Here is a 22,434-nt window from a genome sequence, read left to right as displayed (position 1 = left end):
ATGTCACTAATAAGATCCAGAATAAATCTAGTAGCCACTCGTTTCCAGTTTATACAACGTGGTAAAAAGTTTGGATTTTCTACCATTCAAAAGTTTACACACGACTATTTTATCACGATTTTTGGTGGCAAAAGAAAACGAGTTTTCGAGTGTACGAGCACATATTTCTTGCTTCCGCAGTACCGGCAATGACCGTCTGGAATATCGACGCGGACCGTTGTCTCTATACGGCCTGGATTGGTCCATCGTGTCTTTGTATCGGAGGCTCGCGGCGTGCTGGCTGTTCCCGAAACAAAAGCTATATACGCCCTCTCATTACCGAAGATTGTGGCCATGTTACTCGACTTCTGTTGTTATACTTTTTCTTCGTTTTGCTTCGTGTTTTTGTTCGTTTCCAACGAAACACGGAACAACGACGAAGAAAGGACAAGTAATAAGAATGGTATTCGTGGCGCCTCTATTTCCGTCGAATCGTTAGAATCGCGATATTAATAAGCGCCATTTTGCGGGAGCACGAGTAAAATATGAAGTTGAAGAATTTGAAAGAAGTAAAGCTTTTAGTCGTAAACCCTTTTGTTTGAAAGAAATATTTATTCTTGCTATTGGTGGAAATGATAGTGTGGTCGTAAAATGGACCCTTGATAATTGGGTATCACGTCACAGGTCGTTAAAATGAGTAGAACATTTTGTTTTAGCCATCCAAAATAATATTAGGTATCGACACTTTGTTAGCCAGACTGTCCTCCTTAAACTTCTGCAGAATTACTTACCCCATTTTCAACAAAATGGAAACTTTGTGAGATATTATTTCTCAGAAGTCTTCATTCCTATTAGCTTCTCGAACATCCTGTACCTTAAAGAAACTTATTTCTTATTTAAATTGAAACAGGGAAAGTAGCGAAATGAAACAGAACTCAGACAGTTTATATAACCCTGTCTAAAACTTAACAGCAGACACTCCTCATGTTTCTGTTAATTCTTGTGTCCTAGCGCTCGAGACATGACTACGTTAGTTTCTGACACGCTCGAAGCATGACACTTTACCTTCGGGTTGAATGCAAACTTTTTTACATTCTGCCGATTTTATTGTGTTTACACCTTGACGAACAGTAGACGTACGTGAACTCCGCAATCTACTGACAATAAATCGTTAAAACCAGGCATTCCACGCGAGCCTGTCTAACCATCGGACAGACAGGGGATGACGAACGCAGAAGGGGTGTGTGAATAGGATTTCCAACGGGAGAATCGTCCAGGGAACGCGTCCAGGCTCACTCGCATTTCACTAACGAAATTAAAGACCGTGATTGGATATCCGTCAGCGAAGAACAAACCTTTATGACGAGCAGAATTTAATAGACTTCTTGTTACCGAGCTGGAATCGATTCGCTTAAAAATAGGGGAACTAAAATAACCTTTGGACACACAAAAGGAAAGCTCGATCCTTGGTCTGCTGGGTCTGAAAATGGTCTATGCCGAGAGTTTAAAAATCCTGACGTATGAATAATATAGAGAATCAAGGCGGCCGATGGTCGTTCAAATATTAAAAATATCGATTTTTTGTAGAAACACAACTGCGAGGTTCCTTGGGGTCTATTCCTCCCAGGGTTTGTAGAGTCTTTTGGGAAGGTCCCTTCCAAGGGCCTTTAGTGCCCGTTAGTTCTCCAATTATTTCTGGGCATCACGTGGACGTCAGTGAATGTAAGAGTTTAGGGAATTTTGAAAAGTCCGGTTGATGTACGCGTTGCAGGAATTATTTGATAGCGCTAAAGTTTGTACAAATTTACAGATAAGTTGTCCAAACGGTGCCATATGCATTTGAATTTAATAAGTTGCCGTGATTATTTTGCGTGATAACATTCGATAGATATACGCGGTCGTTTCATATATGTTATATTTATTTCGCGTGGAAGGTACACAATATATTACCATAAAAATTAAATATAATACATCGTACACTTAAACAAGAACGCTTGCCGTGTATCTCTATAAATTAGAGAAAGATACAAAGACGGTAAATACAAAACGATGAGAACTGTACATTGACAACGTAGATGGACGTGGAGATGCATTTTGATTTTCGTACTTCAGCTAGGTACACTCAATGACGATGATGACGTTGATTATGAATTCGTATGAGTCGCTCGAGGACGGTTGACATCCACTTGGTCTTCATTAGCTTACCACGAAGTACCTTGGAGGTGTCTTTAGACCACATAGCCCTCTCGTCATTCTATCATCTTGAATAGCGCGCAAGAGAATATCATGCCAAAGAACTGTAACGAAAACATTAGCAATTGTAATGCATTCACCGTACGAAGTGCATTATTTATTATTCAAACTTCAATTATTCTTATTATTTTCAATAATAGCAATAGTTTCACATGTTCTATTGTACAATACACAGTTTAACCAAAATGTTCACAGAATAGATTACCGTGAGATTATATCATGAAGCTACAGGAAAAGTATTTCGTAATTTTCAAACACCTGAAAAATTGACGATCTTGTAAGAAAGCAGTACGCAATTTCTTGGTAAAAAGCCTAATTAACGATCCGAATCTCTAATACGACTTCTTTGAATAATATCTCCATCAATAATGTTCCATTCTAATAAATGATAACTAATTCGTGCCTAATAATCAAATAGATCTGAACGAAAAATTCTTGCATGTTGCAACTACAAATTAATACGTATTGTGTATTAAAAGGCACACAACATTGCCAGCATTTATTACGCGGTGATTAAGAATGATAAATCATTTCGTGAACTTTCGCAATAAACTGTGCATGTCCTCTTGTACGAGCATTAACCATGGAAATGCTATTTCTCCATGAACTTTTGCTAAAACGGAGAAAGTTGTTTTATACCATCAGACAGGCGACTGCAATACCGGCGCCGCCCATGATCGTCGCGTGCTTCTGCATGTAAATCTGCGTTCCGTTGATGCAACCTTCGAGATAGGCATTCGAGGGATTCACCGTGTCCGGTCCAGCGTTGCAGTTGAATCGCTGTAACAGATCGATGGTAGACCGGCGCATGAGAAACAATTCGGCTTGGGAAAGTCGATTGGACCCCCGGGTGAAAGCGTGAGAGGCGAAACAGAGCCGAGGCCGACCGAGAGATTGCGACGGGACGGAAATTTTTCTGAACGTAATCGATAGGTGTTTCGTCGTACCGGCGTTTCGAAATATGTACCGTGGAATTCTTTCGATAAAATTCTCCAGGAGGATCCAATCGAACCACACGAACGATGGAGAATTCAAATTGGGAATTGGTTATCGTTTGTTGGTAACAAAGTAGTAGACACCTGTTGAACCGACTGTAGGTACGTTAATGACCAATGATGCTTGAAACCGCGAGAATTGAATTATGAGACAGTACAGTTAATTCTCGATGAGTGTTCGAAGGCTGAACATTAAATATTTCGTACAATAATGGCTTTATACGACTGAAACAAATATCACTGTGCTGAAGTTCATTAAAAAGTCAGCGTTACATCTAAGGACCTCTTCTTATCAGTGCCGAGGAACCTCCGAACACTCATCAAGGATTTTCTGTAATGGATTCTAACCTCGTCATATTTATGATCCTTCTACGTATATTATTTCCCTGTGTGTTCTACTTTATTACTGCTAAGTTAATTAGATACAATTTCCACAAGAAATTAGTGCATTTCAAGGAACTAATGCATTCAATGTTTCAGAATAGTAAAAGGTGTAAAGACAAATCCATTAAAACAAATGAAAGTTACTTTTCCTATTATTATAGAAATAAATGCACCTTTGTTAGATTTCGGAACATAATAAATTTGGTTATAGAGATCCTTATTATTACTCTTGAATAAATAGTTTCACACTGCAAAAGCTTTCCGTAAGGTTTCCAATCAGAATATCCAATAATCATTATGCAGTGTTTCTAAGGTAGAAATTTGCCGCACGGACAATTTTACTTGCAAATCTTAATTACGATGACTTGGTAATTATAAAGATAGGCACACATCAGAAGCAATTATTAAGCTGACAGAGAAATGCATTTTTCTCTCAGTTTGAGGAACGTAATTGAACTTGACGAGGATCATTATGCTAGACCGTGGATAGTCGGTGTATGAGTAGAGCGTGAATCACTAATTACTACAGTTTTGTATGCACGGATTCGCGAACGGCTAACTATTCCATCCACGGAAGAACGAGCTCGTTAAGGAAATTAATCTTTTACCTGACCGGGCTGGATTTCGCGACAGCAACTCTGTGGCACGTTCAGACCTAGGCTTCCCCAGTCTCTCCATCCGCTTACGCCGCAGCAGTGGAGCTGTAGTCCAAATGGAAAATGTCGATTATAGTCGGGCCAAGAATAATTTCAGCGACGCGTTAATTATACGTAGACAGTTAAACGTAACCAGTGGTTAAAATGTTACAAAGAAGTTCCTTTTAAATGTTGTCATTGATGTTAATGTTTGCAATATTGAAAATAGTATCGTGTTACGCATTCACCATGAAACTTTGACATAAATCGATCAACAGAGTATAATAAAATCGTTGAGAAACAGAAACCATTGTACCGGTATTTCTGTCTGGTTGAAGTAGAAACGGTAAGTGGTAGATGCACGCATTAGTCGGTCACACAGGTTGCAATTAAATTACTGGTAGAATCGATAAAACAGATCGCGATGAGGTTAACGCGTCTGTTCACCACCCACCTTTTCTACTTATCGTACGACAAATATTTAGTGTCGATTTTTTCGCAACCAAAGCTGCAACCAAACAATTTTACTGTACATTTTCAATACACTTTTCACCCGTCATATCATCTACTTTTCGGTACTACCACCAATTCTACTACCACCTTGACTTTCTAAGCACCAATCTTGAACAGTCTTCAAATTCAATTTCCTTCAAAATGAAGCTTCACAAGCAAACAATCTATTCCTCATTTTTATTTCTTTTTGCACAATTACTTTCTTCTCGGTTTCACCGCTCCCAGTGGTACAACCCTGCAATAGCTGAAACGAAAACGAAAATCGTCCTTCAAACATTCCACGACACTCACCGTGGATTGCGTCGTGTCCCAAGCTTCCCTGACGGACTTGCGGCTATCGTAAACCCTCATCGAACTCGACATTTCCCTCTGCAGTGTGTCCACTAATTTCTCACGGAACACATACGCGAGTACTCCTCCAATTAGCATCGTCACGAACAGCAAGAACACGATGATGAAGTACTGGAAACGTTTTTGTGGACGTTAAATCGGGGCCCTTTAATTTCCTTGTTATGTCGGGGACAGAAGTACGAGGATGGAGAGGGGTTTACCGTGAGAAGCATGCACTTGACTTCCCGCGATGCACCGATGCAACCGAAGAACGATATAATGGCGACGATGATCCCGCCAGCTAGCAGAACGTAGATCGCGCCGGTTAAGAGATCGTTGCCCACCAGCTCGCCTATCCATGGCACTTTGTCCAGAAGTGCCCATACTGCTAGGCCCACTATAGCGACTCCTCCGAACTGAAAGTTTACGTTCGTTAATTTTAAGTTGATTCGTGAAATCGGTTAACGTTAATTAACATTGGCGCTTTCATTAACACTGATACTTTCATTAACACGTTCGCCGTCAGGCTAGTTTTCGATGACTTTCCCATTCGCGCCGCATAGGACATTTAGACGTTTGAGGTAACATTTCCGATCATGGAGGATACTTTATAATGTTTACAGTATACTGTAAAAATTGTTGTTGACAGAAAATGATATGTAGTGTTTTAAAGAACGTGATATTCGCAGTGTGCATGATGGTTCGATATAAATGCATAATCATGATTCGTGGCACAACTATAAAACCACCCTTAAATTGTCAATCGTTATGGATTGTGGTTAAAAGAAAAAAGAAACACTTTTCTCTAGGGAATATAATCTATCCTTTTCTGGAGAAGCATTATTTCTTAACACAAGGTATAAAACAATGTGTCCCACCTAAGACCGAACATCTAAATATCTTCTTTATTTTCAATGATATGAGAAACGTTTCAAATTCAGTTTGAATGGTTTCACAAGGGGAGTACCGTACATGAAACATTTTTTTCGAATTTTTTTTAGTTTCCCGCTATTTTTTGCCAGATAGCATGTACTTTAAAAAAATGTTCCATGTATGATACTCACCTTCTGAAATTATCCAAACTGTGTTTGAAACGTTTCTCATATCGTTCAAAATAAAGAAGATATTCAGGTATTCAGTCTAAGGTGGGACACTCTATGTATACTAATGAATAGAATTCGACGACCTATAGAAAGAGGTGTACAAGTTTCCTGAACAAAAATCAGCATCAAAACAAACGAATGAAGTAACAGAATCCTGAAACACCGAAAGATGGAAGGATAATTTGAATCGTTCTGATACTTACGAAGATGACGCAGTTGACGAAGAACAAGGAGTACTTCATACATCGGCCGCAGCCGTCCATTTCTGTCCCGTAGCCCATTTCGCTCTATCTCTCGATCTGCGAACAATAGAAACCAACTGAGCAATTTTCCAAGGCTGGACACATACATTGCGCAGTCGCGTTAAAAAAAAAACGTATGAAATTGTTGTCTCGAGTCTGCAGATAAAGCGTGTGCAGACACTCGCATATTATCTGCACGTGAACCTGCGTTCGACTGATGCTTCCACACTCTTATTATTTCTCGTCAATTAGACGAAGGTTCGAAGTTGATATTCACGCGAGTTATAATATCGATCAAATGTAATCAGACAGACACATTTTGCTGTAGCATTTGAATTAGGGATACCGTGGATGTTACATCAACACTTCGAGTGCATCTGGGGGATGAAAGAACCCAGTCCCAAGTTTGATCTTCAAAGTAAACCCCTTTCTTATTACTTAATTAATTTATTTTTTCTTTAATCCGCTAACTGCATTTGTTTACTACAATAGACACCTATTCTATCACTTTAGTAACAATATCTGGAATTTTTTTTCTACTACGGTGTGACCGTTTATCTACTTTAAATTTTCAAAATTGTTCTAATTAGACTTAAAATGACTATTGATTCTTGATTTTATGAAAAAAAGTAGTAACCGGGTTAATCTCAGCTATTTTCCCTGAAAATACAAATATTACATTTTGAAAAATACTTCCACAACTTTTTTCGAAAAATCCATAGTGTAAACGATATTTCGAGTTTTAAATCACCTAGGGTCATTTGTCTCCCACATGCGCCTCCAAGACCGTTTAGGATGTGTCCACTCGAAATGTTAAGTAGTCAACGCCTTTCTTGCCTGATTATTGTAAAAAAAAAAACATCTATATCCGAAGCCATTTATCCAGTAAGTACTGTAAGTTAAGCTCCCTAGGCTATGGATCGAATAAATTCCTAGTCTCAGCCTGGTCTCAGCGCGCAACGGACCTTGGTGCATTGTTTTGCAAGTGCAACGGGGAGCACGCCGAATCATGATCGCCGCCGATCGCGTAATCCATCGTCATTGTGATTCCCGAAGACCGGCGCACGCGGCACCGTTCGCCCAAGTCGGTTTAGTAATTGTTTCCGCGATGATGTCACGGCACGCAGAAAGACTTCTTCGTGATTCCATGCGCCGCGTAATCGTCCTCAATTTTTTCCTTCCGCCCGGCCCACATACTTGCGCGGCCAATTGGTCGTGATTACGCCACTGGGTTCGTCACTTTTAATTTTTCTAATGTCGAACGATTTTTCAGTTCGCTCGAATCGATCGACGGTACGTGTGAAGTCATTGGATCTGGAGATGTAATAGGGTATCACACCTATATGAGATTATAGAGAGCATGTGGGTAAGATTCTTTGATAGCTTGATTGGCTGATGACTTGATTCTGTATTCTTATTTGTCACTGACTTAACACTGTTTTATATTATTTGGTGGGAATTTTAATGGAATTTTAAGAGAGAACTCTGTTTCAGGTACACACGAAAGTTCGTATTGGTTTTCTATTAATGACAACTTCGACATTAATTTTGATTATTGTTTAGTAAGAGATATTGGTGTAGATGGAGAGGTTATTACTGTATAGGGGTTGGATGGCTTTTCGTAGAATTCGGTAGTTCCAGTTATTGGTGCCTAGCATGGGGACGTGTTAATAAGAAAGGAGGTTCTGTCACGTTTTTTCTATAGCCTGAACCTTTATCTATGTGATTACCGTTCACTTTTGTTCATATCAATGTTATTAGACATCGAGGACTTAAAAAATGATGACGGAGTTCCAACTATAATTAATACGTCCTTTTAGATTAATACTCGAATGTTATTTTATTCTCATCTCTCCATGACGTCTATGACGTTGAAGTGACGAACATATACGTTCATATATTTCTAAATCCATTGTCGTTTATCTAGTAAAAACGACCCTTTTTAATCCTAAAACATTTACAACCCCGATATTATTTGTGAATATACATTCAACTCAATTATCCAATTAAAACTTAAAATGAAATTAAATTTCTATCAGGTTCTCCAGTCACGAAACGCTGTTCAGAAAGCAATAAAATCCCCTATTCTCATTATCATCGTCTCTACAGAAGGTTAACAGATGTGCAATCTAATAGCCTCTGAAAAAAAACTTAGAAAGTTGGATGATACTACGCGGTTGAATGCAATTATATTTAAAGAAAGTCATAATTGTCTGAAATGTATAATACAAAACCGCACAGACTTCGTCCAATACCCAACAGATGAAATTCCGTCTTGCTAAATCGTGGACCTTGACACGAAAAATTAGTAGATCTCCGGTTCAGGGAGAACTGGAGGAACGTAATAATACAATAAAGATACAACTTATGGAGGCAATCCACATCCATATGAAATCGTAATACTCTATTTTTACATATCTCGTCGTGACTCATGGCGTTTACGATGCTCGACATCGGCTGCACGAATCTGAATAAGATTCACGTTGTTTCGCGCAAGCACACTTCCCTGAAATCCTCGTGGTGTTCGCGATGGCTCGAATTATCGCGTGCTTTATCGCGCAGGTGATATCTTTTCGTAAGATAATTTCTATGTTTTGTGAACGTTGCAGCTGGCGTGTATACTCGGGGGATCGAAGAACGCTACGAAACACAGGGCGTTTTGTTTCTGGCAAGGGGGACGATCGAGATGAGGGGTTTCTGGATTAGACCAGGTGCAAAATATAGGGGATCGTGAGTACACAAGAGGTGTAAAATATGAGCTCCTCATGGGTAAGAATTTTTTTAGGGAACGGATTGAAACATTGTGGACTCGAATATGTTACATCTTTAAAAGGACACAGATCTTTTGAACTGAATAACATAAGAGATTCACTGTGATTGTTTCAAGGTTCATCGTTTTAAAGAGGAATACTTGTTCAGTGAATAAAAGAGTAGAACGAAGAGAATTATTAAATGTACCAATAAGTAATCTACATCTTATAACATACATCTTATTCCTAAAAATCTTCGTCACGTGCATGTCTTATCGTTTCTGAACTTATTCTAGCACATGCTGCAATTACGATGCAGCGATACGAAGATTGCAACTTTGCATTAACGCGAACGACCACCACTTCGAGCATCTCCTGTAATGTAAGAAAGTTTATTTTACTACCACGTTTCACCTTGCATGACCTTCAATGATAGCTCGCTGACGTCGTCTGAACACCGGCAATCACATCGCGATAAAAAAAAACATAGCATTCCATTAAAAAAAATAGAGATGACCTTGAAATCTCTTCTATGCCTTCACCCACGCAGAAAATGTTTGTGTCACAATATGCCCCCCCTCTATACCGTGTAAGTTTTGTATATAACATTTTTTCATATTATTACAAATAACGGCAATACTCAAAGTGGACATAATTATTGCCCCACCCTGTATATCTACGACAAAACTCACGACAGGACTCGTTGTACCTGTACACCGTGTAAAAACGCGAACAGTCGCTTTCCACGGCCAGGTACTCCCGCAAAGAACCGTCCATTTCAACGTCGAAACCAACGGAATCGCCGGGAGCGATCAGAGAAAACGCGAGGTCAAGGGGGTTCAAACGGAAGAGGTCTAAGGAAATCTAAAAAAAAAACAGTACCGTAGGAAACACCGTGCAAAGGTTGCTCGAGTTCAGAAAACGGAAGATTGAAGCGCGATTCGCGGTTCTTAATTACCGAGGCGGATCGGTACGAACCTTGCTCGATCGATCGCGTTTTCAAGATCGTCGCGGCCGATGAGTAAGGCCGGCTCGATTGTCACGCGAATCACGTATATACGTACATCCATGTTCCTCTTAACTAACTGACGGATCTACGTGACGTAAGAATCATGATCGATTCGCTTTATGTGCCGGGGAGACCAAGGCTAGGCTCGATTTTAAATATGATTTTTCAAAGATGGTCTGATGGCCAAAGTTCGGTACAATTTTATTCGAAGGATAGATAGTGGAAAGCAGGATCAGTGATAGATAATTAATATTATTATTTGATCTATACTATAAAGATTTAAAAATTTTAAATTGTACGGAGTGTAATCGCGTAAGTGTCGCCAAAAAATTGCAGGATCTTCCTTTTATCCAAAAAATTGTGGTAGACGAAAATTTAACTACATTCAAGTGTGCATAATTTTTGTAAATCGATGTTTCTTTATTTGCATTTTTTTCGGAGATATGGATGTTACCTGTTGTTTTTCAAATGAAGCTATAGCGGTTTTTTAAGTATTTTTTTTGTTCGAATGAAACATGACAAATCCAGTGACTATAAATATATGGCAAAAAGGCATAAATAACGTATAAAAAGTGAATGGATGTTGTGTAACGTTCCGATACCTTTGTACCTTTGAGCGTTCAATTGTCTCTGAAGCGAACACTTTGATATATGTACATACCACGACGTACCACAATTTCTGTTCACTTTTTATACATCACTTGTGTTTTTTTTGTAATATATTTACAGTCGTTGGATTTGTTATGCCTCGTTCTAACGGAAAATACTTTAAAAATGCTATAGTTTCATTTAGAAAACAAAATAGTTTCATTTAGAAAAAAAATCGTCAGTGGGTTTAATCGATTAAAAATGGCGAAGTACCACTCTGTCTTTTATTCGTTATTCAAAACTCTTTACCCGGATAATGAATTTGCGCCTCTCATCGCGGCTTCTGCCAGATACATACTACGCACCTGTCTGATCACGATGAGCAGGCGACCTTCGCGCAGATGGAGGCGTACCCAGCGACTTCTCTTTCAGAGGCCCGCAGAAGTGGGTCATTTCGTACAGACAATACGCTCTCACGTTTTATTGACGGGGAAATGGTATTCGCGAGCTGGCAAGCTCTGCGTTACACTTGGTGGATGGAAGAATCGATAGAATTATTAGAGTATTTATTGGAGAAATGGAGAACTTTAATCGAATGATACACACCGATACGAAACAGCGTCTAGAAGCTTTAGAACTTGAGTCGGATTAAATTTTTGTCTGGATAAAAGTTTTCGATCAAAGGATGCAAGGTAAAAATCTTCCTATCCATTAGTTACTGGATACCCTCGTATTTAGTATTTAAGGATTTTTTTTGTGGATATTAATTGGAATCAAGAGTACAGTTAAAATTGTAAAATAACATAAGATTTCAATGCGAACGAATAGAATTATGTAATTATTTAAAGGGTACAAACATTATGAATGAATATTTATAGACTATCTGTAATTGTCTTGAACTTAGAAACTGAAGTTGAAATGATAGATCATTTCATAATTTCAATTGTTACGTTTATTGAACAAAAAATAAGCACCTAGTATTTTATTCGATCTCTGACTAGAAGAAATTCGTGAAATTTTGTTTCGGGGATTTTTCACTCCAAGATGCACCACGAAGATCCAGAACGACTGAAAATGTTTAAACGACAATAATCCTTGTTGTACAACGCGGGAAATTCTAGGGAACTATTCGCAGAAACTAAATAAAAAATTCAACCAAACTATCAATCACTTTCTGTCAACGATCGAGGTGATACAAATATCCTCGCGAGTGTGCCTCACTGTAATTACTATAAAAGATCGAGATCTAGATAAAAGATGACAGATGAAATTCCCACTATAAACAACAACAATATTCCATTTTGAATGAATAAAAAGATATGCTAGTCCAAAATCAAATATTCATTACAACTACTTTCTTATAAAAGATGCACCAACAGGAAGAAAATATTTCACAGGTGTATAAGGACAGAAGAAAAGTACCTTCATGGTGATTCTATGAAATTTGTACATAAGTAACGTAACATATATAAATAATGTAACACAATGAAGATTTATATATGTATAAAATCTCCGAACTTTTACATCAGAGCTCGTATAAAATTTCACAGTTCTACAATGAAAGTCGCAATTCGCGATCAGATCACGTAGAGCACTTTGTCCCCCGGTAGAATCGACGATCGTTAACCGTAGAATATATCCTGTACGCGCATTTTTCCTTCATTTTCCACACGACACGACGCCTCGATGTTAAGATAACATCTCCGTTAATCGTTCTCGACATTATCCAATTGTCATCGCGTTATCTAATTCGCACGACTGTGTAATTTTCTTCAACCCATATGACCTAGATGCGGAACTTCAGACGGGTTTAAAAGCATCATCCACTGGGAAAAATAATTACATTATTTACGAGCGTCGAAGGTTTCCCGCGAATCCCTCGTTTTCCGTTTCGCCACGCGGCGCGTGCGGTTTTTCTCGCACGATTTTTATCCGACCGAGTGAATCACAAGCATTGTGCCGCTGTGCATTCTAATCCGAATGTGATATCGCAGTATCCTTTCTATTTGCAGGAAAAACAGGTATTTGCATCGATGGAACGACGATGACGTAACTATCCGTGTTTCCGTTTCGGAATAATCTTTGTTCGTTCATCTGGTGGATTCCACCCAAGGAATTTTTATGTTACTGTGTGGTTTTTATTAACTCTAATATGTACATGATAAATGAACAATACTACTTAAGTAAAATAATTAACTGATAAAAGAAATTTTAAACGGAGTAAGTACTTATTCATGACTCACTTTAATAGTACCCGTAAGACAATATGTATATCGATCTCTGTAATCGTGAATCATAAAGCTATTTTCAAACGCACTTTCAACGGTAAAACGTTTTTCTGGAAAACTATGCCAATCTATCTGATTTATTCAACAAGTTGTATACTTAATACACATCCATCAATAGCATAAAATATGCTGCTAAGTATACGCAGATAAATACGAAAAAGTTATGAGCTATTTTTCGTTTTTCAGCAAACGTGTTGTCTATATTACTCGCCTATTTTTGGCGCCGTCTATAAATCGAAGGCAACTACTAAGAAGCTCGACAAAACAAATATAGAATGATGTATATAGACTAATCCGAGAATCAGTGAACATTTAACCAAACAAGAAACTGTGTTTCCAGCAGAGTTGGACACAATTTTATTTAAATAATACAAATTGAAAAATAACAGTACTAAGATTGTCATCTGGACCTTTAAATAGTTAATGAGATTAACCGATTGTTTGTCAAGTGTCTACTCCTTCAAGAAGGAAAAAAAAAATTTATTATACAAATTTTATTATAAAAATTGAAATTTCCACATTTAACCTTCAACTGGTGACGTGACGTTAAGATGACTTCACGCTTCAAAAGTAACTATGAATACTCCCCAAACCGTTACGACCGTTTTGTGCTAACTAGAAACTGTTTACAATTGAGTACCCAACCGATTTCTGCAAAGGAAGCGCACGTATTATTTTTGTTGCTTTTTTGTTATCGCCATTAGTGATAGTAAAGAATAACGTCACCAATTGAAGGTTAATCAAATACAACTGGCGAAATCCATTTTTTTTATCTTTTGTTCGTTATACGAAACTCTTCATCTAGATAATGAATTTGCCCATCACTGGTTTCCAGCAAGACTAGAACTTCACGCATCGATTGAAACGATCTTAACTCGCACGCGGCTTTGCTCGTGGTCTTCGAGCACGTCCATTGTTCGGGGAAAATAATAAAAGCGTATCTTCACGTGGGTGTGCACGGACCGTGTTATTACTATTTCGTGTTCCACACACGAAGGTCGTGTGTGGTCTTAATTGCCGTTGCTCATTACCCTTGATTACGCGACGTTACATCATATTCGACGCGCGCATTACATCGCGAAAAAGTACCATTCTCACGTGACATTGCGTGCGTACATTCCCGTTTATCGATTTCTTTCGTCCCCGTAGGAAACCCATTCCGGTATCGACCGTCAATTACAAACCTTATTATTAGTTTATACATACTTCTTCAGGCTTGTGGACGGATCTCTCGTCCGGGGGACCTGGGACATTTGATTAGTGTATTTCAGCGAAAATTTCGGGACCTATTTCTTGGGGGTATAATAATCGAGTGCAATATGTATAATCATTGAATCAATAAGTGGTATTTGAAAAAAGAAAAGTTATAGCAAATAACACATGAGGAAAAGATAATTGGACTACGAATGTCTAGAAGTTGTATTAATATGTTAACATGTTCGAACATTTCCTAAACCAATGGCCACATGCGTCTGAAATAAATATTACTGGCTTCAGAATTCCAAGCTCCATCACTGTGCTGAACCTCATTAAAAAGTCAGCGTTACACCTAGGCACCTTTTGTCAGTGCCCACGAGCCATCGAACCCTCATCGAGGATTTACTGTATATAAAACAAGTGCCGATTATAATCAGTCATAAACGAAAGTCGAGGCGAGAAAACAAGTGAAAGTATTAAGTAATCCGTGGAAAGTCTGCGTACGAAGCAGTCGTTACTCCTCGAATTAGAAACAACGAGGGGAAAACGTTCCTCCGTTTAAGGTAACCGATCGAAGGACAATTACGACCGGAAGTCGGTTAACGTTACGTCGTACGCGGAGAATCACCGACGTGTGCACGGTCGATGTGTGGAAGGATAATATACCGGTTCTCTCTCTCTCCCTCCGCGGAGCTTGCTGTAGAATGAGTCTCTCCCGGGGGGCTCGGTCACGCACCGACATACTGCCTTAAAGACACGTTATACGAGAGAGAAAGTGGCTTCTCCCTTCGCATTAAGTAATCCACGGGGCCGATGTAAAACGTACAAATAATGGAGCGGCCAACGGACCTGGTACGCATGACGTCACCGCCGGTACTTCCTTCCCTGTCCTGGCGTCGCAATGCCAACCATCCCCCCCCCCCCTCTTCTCCAGGGAACTTAATTAGAACAACGTAATTTCTCGTCACGTCGTAATTGCGTATCGTTCAGCACGTATCGATCAATTTTCCGGAACGTCGTTCGGTCTCTTATTACCGTCGTCGGGCGCGTGTAACGACTTGCTCCTTTTGCCTGTTACGAGATGTTTGAATTAACCATTTATCGCCGATCCGTTCGGTAACGGCGGGGGACCAGACGCGATGGAAGAAGCGTTTGTTCGTGGTAGTGTGTGTTTGAACTCTCACTGACGAGGGAACTTGGGTAACGTGAAAATTCTAATTTGTTTTTAGACATTGGAGGTTTGTAGAAGGGCTGTCAATAGGAGAATCAGGCAGTTGTTCGTTTTTGTTGATATTCGAAACCAGCCCTTAAATATTAGTGTGTGGTTTCCTATTTTTATGCATATCTTAGAAATTGTAGTTGATATTTAAAAAACTGTTAGAATGAAAATTTAATGTACCTTTCGAATACACGAAAAATATCATTCACTTTAAAAAATTTAATTAATTGATACGAATCTTCAGTAGTGAATCCATTCATATTTATTCGTGAGTACACGTTGAAGTGGGTCTCGCCGCTACTGTTTGATCGTGTTATAAACTCTAGCGAGCTCCACCTTGCTAAGAACGATTTTCTCCCAAGGAATTATCCAGAGGACACTTCTGGAAAATTCAAGTCTATGGGAAAACCACGAAAGCTTCTGCACAGTCCAATAGGCAAGAGAAATGGGAGTAATCCTACTGGAGTATTAGTCCTAATAGCAGACGAATAAATGCAGTGAAAAAGAGTAAAAGTATCATAGTTCATTTCCAACATTCCATATGTTAGTTGTACAAAAACATAAAACAAGTTGTAGAAAACATTAAAAAAGCACGTTCACGCTAGGCCATGTGACACAACTCGAAAACACTTGTTTTTCCAAAAAATGCACTGGACAGTCACAAATCACAGTCTCATTCTAAACAGTAAGACTGACATAACTGCTGTCTACCAGCCACTTATGAAGAAAAAAGATTATACTTTTGATGACTGGTTGATCAGTGTCTCTGCAACTTTCTGATAGTGGTAACTGGAGAAACATGTTTTTCAAGTTGTGTCACTTTTGTAGCAAGGACGCCATATCTTCTCTACACGAGATACATAATAATATGTATACACTATATATTACGTAATATTATGGAATATGACTAGTGTACAGTACTCTTTGTGCATTTATCGTGATGAAGGTCACCGATTCATGTTACAACATTAGCCAAATAGTTTTATAAATATCATATAATTTAAATACATTCTAATATTTGAATGGAATACGTATTTGTGATATTTGAGAAGTATTGAGATAGTATTTACGAACTGGTTTAATTTTATGTTATCTACACTGGTTAAATTTTAAGCAAATATACCATAGATCGCTGAAGTATATTGCAATTGCAGTAGAATTGGATGTCTAGTCTAACTCGACGTAGAACTGCAAAGGTTAAGTGGAGAGATCGGGTCCATCTGCCTGGGCTTACACTTCTGTATACAATTTAACGTCACAAGAATAGCCGTAACGTTATTTCATTTTAAAATTATTATAAGGAAGATACACTCTTTTTGTTTTTAATCAAGTTTAAAAATTAGATTTTTGGCCAGATTGTTCATACAAAAAGTACATAGATCGTCGTGCGAAAATTCTTTCCTCGCTTAAGGGGTTAATAGAATTAGAACATATACAAATCCTGTTTTGTATTAATTGTTTGACTTCACTTTGAAATTAATGTTCAATCATGGTATTACGCAAAAGACAGAAATGCGGCCGTGAGTAACGATCTTGCCTGTATGATTCAGATCGGTGAACGAAAACAAATCCCGGTCGGGCTTGACATCATCGCGTATACCTGCATCATCGACTACTTAGAACTGCCCAGGGCTGCCACGCGAAAATTTCACGGTTGAAGTCGTATCGGTCCGGGAATCGTTTTCACCAGAGACTGCGTCCAAGCTGTAGATACCGCAGTCTCTTAAAAAGTACCCGATGATTTATGTCGAAAAAACGGAACAACAACGAAGGATCGACACTGGAACGCTGGTGAAACGTGCACCGAGGCCGAGCCCCCGAAGGTTAAGTCAACGATGAGAAAATCGTTAAAAACGTCGTCACGATGTTTCGCGTTGTCACAGTCTGCGAATTCGCTGGACCTGGTTAGGCTTGGCTTTCGAAAGGTCACGGCGATATAATCGTTTCAGTTCCATGGACTGCTTAAGCTAAGTTCGGTTGTATTAGGTCTGGGTTAGATGAATGGAGTCTTGTTTGGACGTTATATTGATGCAATATTATGTATTCCCATACCATGGTTTTGTTAACCCATGAGTACGGTGAACATAATTTCAATCGTTGGAATTTTCCATCGTGATGATGTGTGTGTTGTGTTAACGTAGCAAGAAATTCTGTTTGTGTAGAAAAACATAGGACTGAGTGACCGTGACTATGGCTGCATATTTTCTGGGGCAGTCTAATAATATTTTGAATTCATTAGGTGTTCGTGGAGAATGGTTATTTTGCATGAGGCTGGATTAGATCGACGTTTCCTGTGTACAGTTTATATATTATAATACTCTATGATTCACTAGGCAGTTTTGTGGGAGAGTTTGGTGTCAGTTATGTTACGTAAGGTTGGGCTAGATCGACGGTCCCTGTTTTCACTTTGTGGTATCATAATATTGTGATAGTGTTAATTGGTAAATCGACGTATCGTGTTCGTAGTTGATGGTATAATAATGGTCCGAATTCATTGGACATTTTTTGGAGCAGAGTTAGGCACGTGTGGCTCTTATTTGTAATATTATAATGTTCTGAATTCATTAGGTATGCGTTAGGTTGTGCAAGGTTGGATTAGAATGACGTTTTTCATTTTGAAGCAGAGTTGAATACGGGTTAAGATAAAGTAGAATTGAATGGACATCTTCGATTTACGGTTTGTGGTAGTATAATGCCCTCATTCTCTAGGCATTCTTTGAGAAGGGTAAGGCTCAGATAAGGTGAACTTTACGCTTGAGATACTTTTTTGAAGGGTTATGTTACTGCAACCTCCGAATTCGGTTATTACGATTAGATTAGATTAGCTCCGGGTTAAGTGAGATTTTAATATTTCTCTCTCGGGGTCTTGTTACTTCCAGTTAAATCTGGGTTATGTGTAAATTAAGTCTAGATGTTTTACTCCCACTGCCTTTGATTGTGAGAGTTAAGATTAAATTCGTTCCATATGAATTATATGTTAAATTTGGATCACATCTGGATTAAATACGTATTAGGTCTAAATTAGAACCTTCTTAAGTCCGTATTCCATATTCAAAAGTCAGAAATAGCTTACTGGATAATTCTGTTTTGTTGAATTAATTATAAATTTCCACTCTTACCATCATTATGAGACTCCACGTCTGAAGAAAGTTCAGAATTTGATTAAAAAGCGTTGCCAACCTGTTGATGCTCTTACTCTTCGAAAATTCATAATGAAGGGTGACAAAAAAGTAACTGCATACCTCGTTAATTTAATACTTAATTTCCTTTCCCCTATTTTTAATTAATAAATTAACCCCCGTATTACATCCAAGTCAATATCACCAGAAAAATATATTTAACATTTAACAATTCTTTCAATTACGCGAACTTTTGAATCAATTTTATGTGACTACATTCTCATACATTGCTACATAATTGCAGGATAAACACTCGAACAGCAATAGCGGCGGAAATAAATACTTAAACGCTTAAGATCGCGCCTGACAATTCTATACGAGAATAACAGCTGTTTCCTAAGAAAAGGGGAAAAAAGAGAAAGTCAGCATCGCGACAGAAGAATGAACGTAAAAAATAAGAACGATCAAGGAAAGAATCGAAGGGAGGGTTCCTTTCAGTCGATCGAAAGTTACGCGGTGGCGACCGAGGTCATCGGGTTTTACTCCGTCCGCGTTATGATGTCCGCGTCTACTATTCCATACGTGCTTGTTTTCAACGCGTTCCTAAGCGGCGCACAAAAAAAAACACCCGCAACAACGCTGCCTATTCCGCAACAATATGGACGTTGGAAAATCCCTCGCCCGTCACGATCCACGATTTACAATCCAACTGATCGATCCACCCGCCGCTGCGCCGTATTTTTCATTTTACGATCCTCCGCCGATGGGAATGGAAGTCCGCCGTAAAACGCTGCACACGGTATGGTTGCGAGAGCGCGCGTTATTCAACGATCGATTTTCGAAATCGAAACTACCACCGATGTCGACACGCGAAACGGGGGCCCGGGCTGCTGCTTAGACTTGCAACATCACTGACCACCGTGACTTCATGCCTACCGGCTCGTGGGCGTCACTTAATCCGCGCAGTTATCGCATCCGATGCACCATAGATCGAATCTAATTGAACTTTCCTCCACGGATTGAATACGACCAACGGTCCATTCTTACGCGAGGAGAAAACTCTGAGGCAGTGAGATTACAATTGGTAAGTCTCAGACCCTGTTTAATTGCCGCCGTTAAATCGCGCGAACCGCTTCGAATCACGATCGAGTTGCAATTTGACGGGGTCCGTTAACGGAACTGGAGTAGTCTTGTGGGTGGATCAACAGTTGATCCGTCTCGCGGTATAGGTACCTACATTTTCACGTGACAGTAAATCGTGATTTTTACGGTCATGATACTAAACAGTATAACTTTTCGCGTCCTAAAAACAAGATCCCCTGACACATTGCTTTCCGTTGTCATATACTGTCACGACAACAAAATCCATGACTTTTACTGTCACGGTGAAAACGTACCTTTACTCCGAAACCGCGCGTTCAAAGAGACACTCCGAGACCGTGCTTATGGTTCGACGTTTTCTAGTTACTCACTTCGTTTCTTCGTGTGTCAGCTTCTCCCTTTCGTTGTTCGCCGGTTGATGAAAACCGTCCCGTACCGCCGACGAAACGTGACACCGTTCCGCGCGAGGCACACTCGAAAACTGTCGGCTCGACACTGCCGCGCAACGCGGGAAAAACCGTCGTTAAGCAACGACCCAAGGGGGTTTCGTTCGCGAACGGGGGCCACGAGGGGTCACGCGAGTACACAGCCTGTGGAAAATCGTTCGTTGAGTTTAATTCGTAGCACACGAGGTTTTCAGCTCGAGGTATCGAGAGAGCCGTGGACACGCGCGATTTCAGGCCGGGGTCTGAGTGAAACTGAAATGGTAAAACCGCCACGGAGCTGTTTCTCTCTCTCCGTTCCCGTGTCTCTCCGGTTCCCTCGCTCCTTCACGACGCACACGGTCTCTCCACGATTATGTCCCCTTCTCTCTTCAACGCGCTCGTTTCAGTTCCCCTCTCCGTTCCTACCGTCGGTGTCACTTCACGCTGGCAATCTCTCTCTCATTCTATCCTACTCCTTTTTAACCGAATCTCTTCCCCTCCCTTTGGCATCGCAAGAGCCGTTTACTCGCGCGTCGCCCTCACGTACCTGTGTGTATGCATATAAACACAACCGTGTGGCTCCTATACGCCGGGTGTGTAACTATTGTGTGCGGTTCGACGCGCGATGAATCCGCCGTGAATCCGGAAAGCTACCGAAAGTGGGGTTACGAGACGTCTCCTTCGGACGTCGTGTGTGTGTGAACATGCCCACATGCAATATTGCCAGGAATTCGGAAACTTTCCGTAATAGATGTGTCTTAGACCTGGTACAACAGGACTCGTGGGGCAACTGTATCAGAGATGATTCTACTTGTAGAAACGAATCGGGAAATTAAAACTGAAGTTTCTTCGTGTGGAGCCTCGTTTTTGAAGAAGTTAACTTTGAATACGTACAGCGCCGGCGGGAAATACGGACAAATTGGGGGATGATAGCCGGGGACGTCACTTCGAAAGGGCGCCTCAATAAGAAAATCATTTAATTTATTTTGCTTTTTTTTTTAGTAAATATTAGGAAGGGTGCGCTAAACAATGGTGTCGCTCGGTATCATATTTACCGGTCCTGAATCATATCGGTTCGACAAGCCATCCATTGAACGGATTTGATTAATGTGTCTGGTCATTGCTTGCTATTTCTACTTACTGTAAGCCCGAGTGTACGCCGTATACGCATATCAGGTATACTGTACATTATTGAAGACGGTTTTTCTGGAGATAAAGATATATGAAAAAATTTTATTCCAGACTTTCGGATTATATATTTATGAACAAGATAAATTGTACAACCAATAACGGACCAATCTGTATTCTGAAGTATAGGAAAAGTAATCAGTACCTAAGCATAATCCAGCTGTGCAATTACTCTTTATGAGCTACGCGTATAATCCCGAACAACTAGACAGATATAATTATGCAATTATGTCTTTTATGTAATAAGAGAAATTTTCTTTAGGAGACAAAAAGTGAAACGACCTACTGAGATATAATAAGATTCGTCTTGAAATTCCAAATCTTTAACCTACTAACCGAGTGACTATTTAATCATAAGTATGTATATAGACATACCTAACACTTCCGACATCCATATCACTTAACTATGGGTGACACACCTTCTAGTTAGAAATTAGCATTTCATATTGCAGTGAATTATATTTCCATTAAATTTTATTTAATAAGTCATATTTCAGTTAATTTCGTTTGTCTTGCGGACAATAGAGTCTACGGGGCAACTATGGAATAATTGAGCGAACGGCAAGCATTATGGCAGGCGTTATTATTCTGTGGCCTTGAGGGGACAATTGATTTCGGACCCTGTTCTAATCTACGCCTCGAGGCGCTCCTGTGACACGCATGCTTGTGCGTAGTAAGGGTAAAAGCGCACACGGGGCACCACCCCATAAGGGGACTTTAAAATATTTTGCGACGTTTGAAACTTAAACTACTGAAAAACTGAACGATGCAATTATTTCCTGATGATTTATTTCCCTTCTCCAATTATCATTTTAATAATGAACTCGAAAACAGAACTGTCAATTATACGGTTTATCATCAAAATAGGAATATTATGAAGCTGTATCGTTACATATAATACATACGTATTTTGTTAACTTGAACCGGAAAAAGTTAACGTAGATCGATAGCACGTTCAGTTTGTTTTAAATAACTTTTGGAGGAAGTATTTAAGATAATATATTTACTGAATCTTGTCATTTAAGCTTACGTTTCTTGGATTATGTTCGATTAGAATTATTCCATTTGAGAATTCTATTTATATTAACTCGATCGATCGACTTCTTTTTCTTCTGT

At 39.4% G+C, this 22,434-nt stretch overlaps 1 protein-coding gene across 1 annotated transcript; it reads right to left on the bottom strand.

Moving 5' to 3' along the window:
• Positions 1-1,840: 1,840 nt before the first annotated feature.
• LOC107185819 (CD151 antigen) lies at positions 1,841-20,536 on the bottom strand. The gene is made up of 7 exons (XM_015573585.1): positions 20,077-20,536; positions 6,396-6,491; positions 5,311-5,505; positions 5,051-5,221; positions 4,220-4,312; positions 2,872-3,012; positions 1,841-2,276 (listed from the first exon to the last, which is right to left on the bottom strand). Exons 2-7 carry the CDS (start codon positions 6,471-6,473, stop codon positions 2,229-2,231), a joined length of 726 nt encoding a protein of 241 aa, XP_015429071.1. The 5' UTR covers positions 6,474-6,491; positions 20,077-20,536; the 3' UTR covers positions 1,841-2,228.
• Between the last annotated feature and the right edge of the window lie 1,898 nt (positions 20,537-22,434).

The sequence above is a fragment of the Dufourea novaeangliae genome, unplaced genomic scaffold (assembly GCF_001272555.1).
Source record: "Dufourea novaeangliae isolate 0120121106 unplaced genomic scaffold, ASM127255v1 scaffold56, whole genome shotgun sequence".
NCBI lineage: Eukaryota > Metazoa > Arthropoda > Insecta > Hymenoptera > Halictidae > Dufourea > Dufourea novaeangliae.
Note: the sequence above shows the minus strand (reverse complement) of the source record. Positions and strands in the feature narration are given on the sequence as shown.

Coding starts and splice junctions, on each gene's coding strand:
- LOC107185819 (XM_015573585.1), bottom strand. CDS start 6,473: ATGGGCTACGGGACAGAAATGGACGGCTGCGGCCGATGTATGAAGTAC. Junction 4,313..5,050: donor GGGACACGACGCAATCCACG/GTGAGTGTCGTG, acceptor TTTGGACTACAG/CTCCACTGCTGCGGCGTAAG. Junction 2,277..2,871: donor TTGCAGTCGCCTGTCTGATG/GTATAAAACAAC, acceptor TTTTCGTTACAG/TTCTTTGGCATGATATTCTC.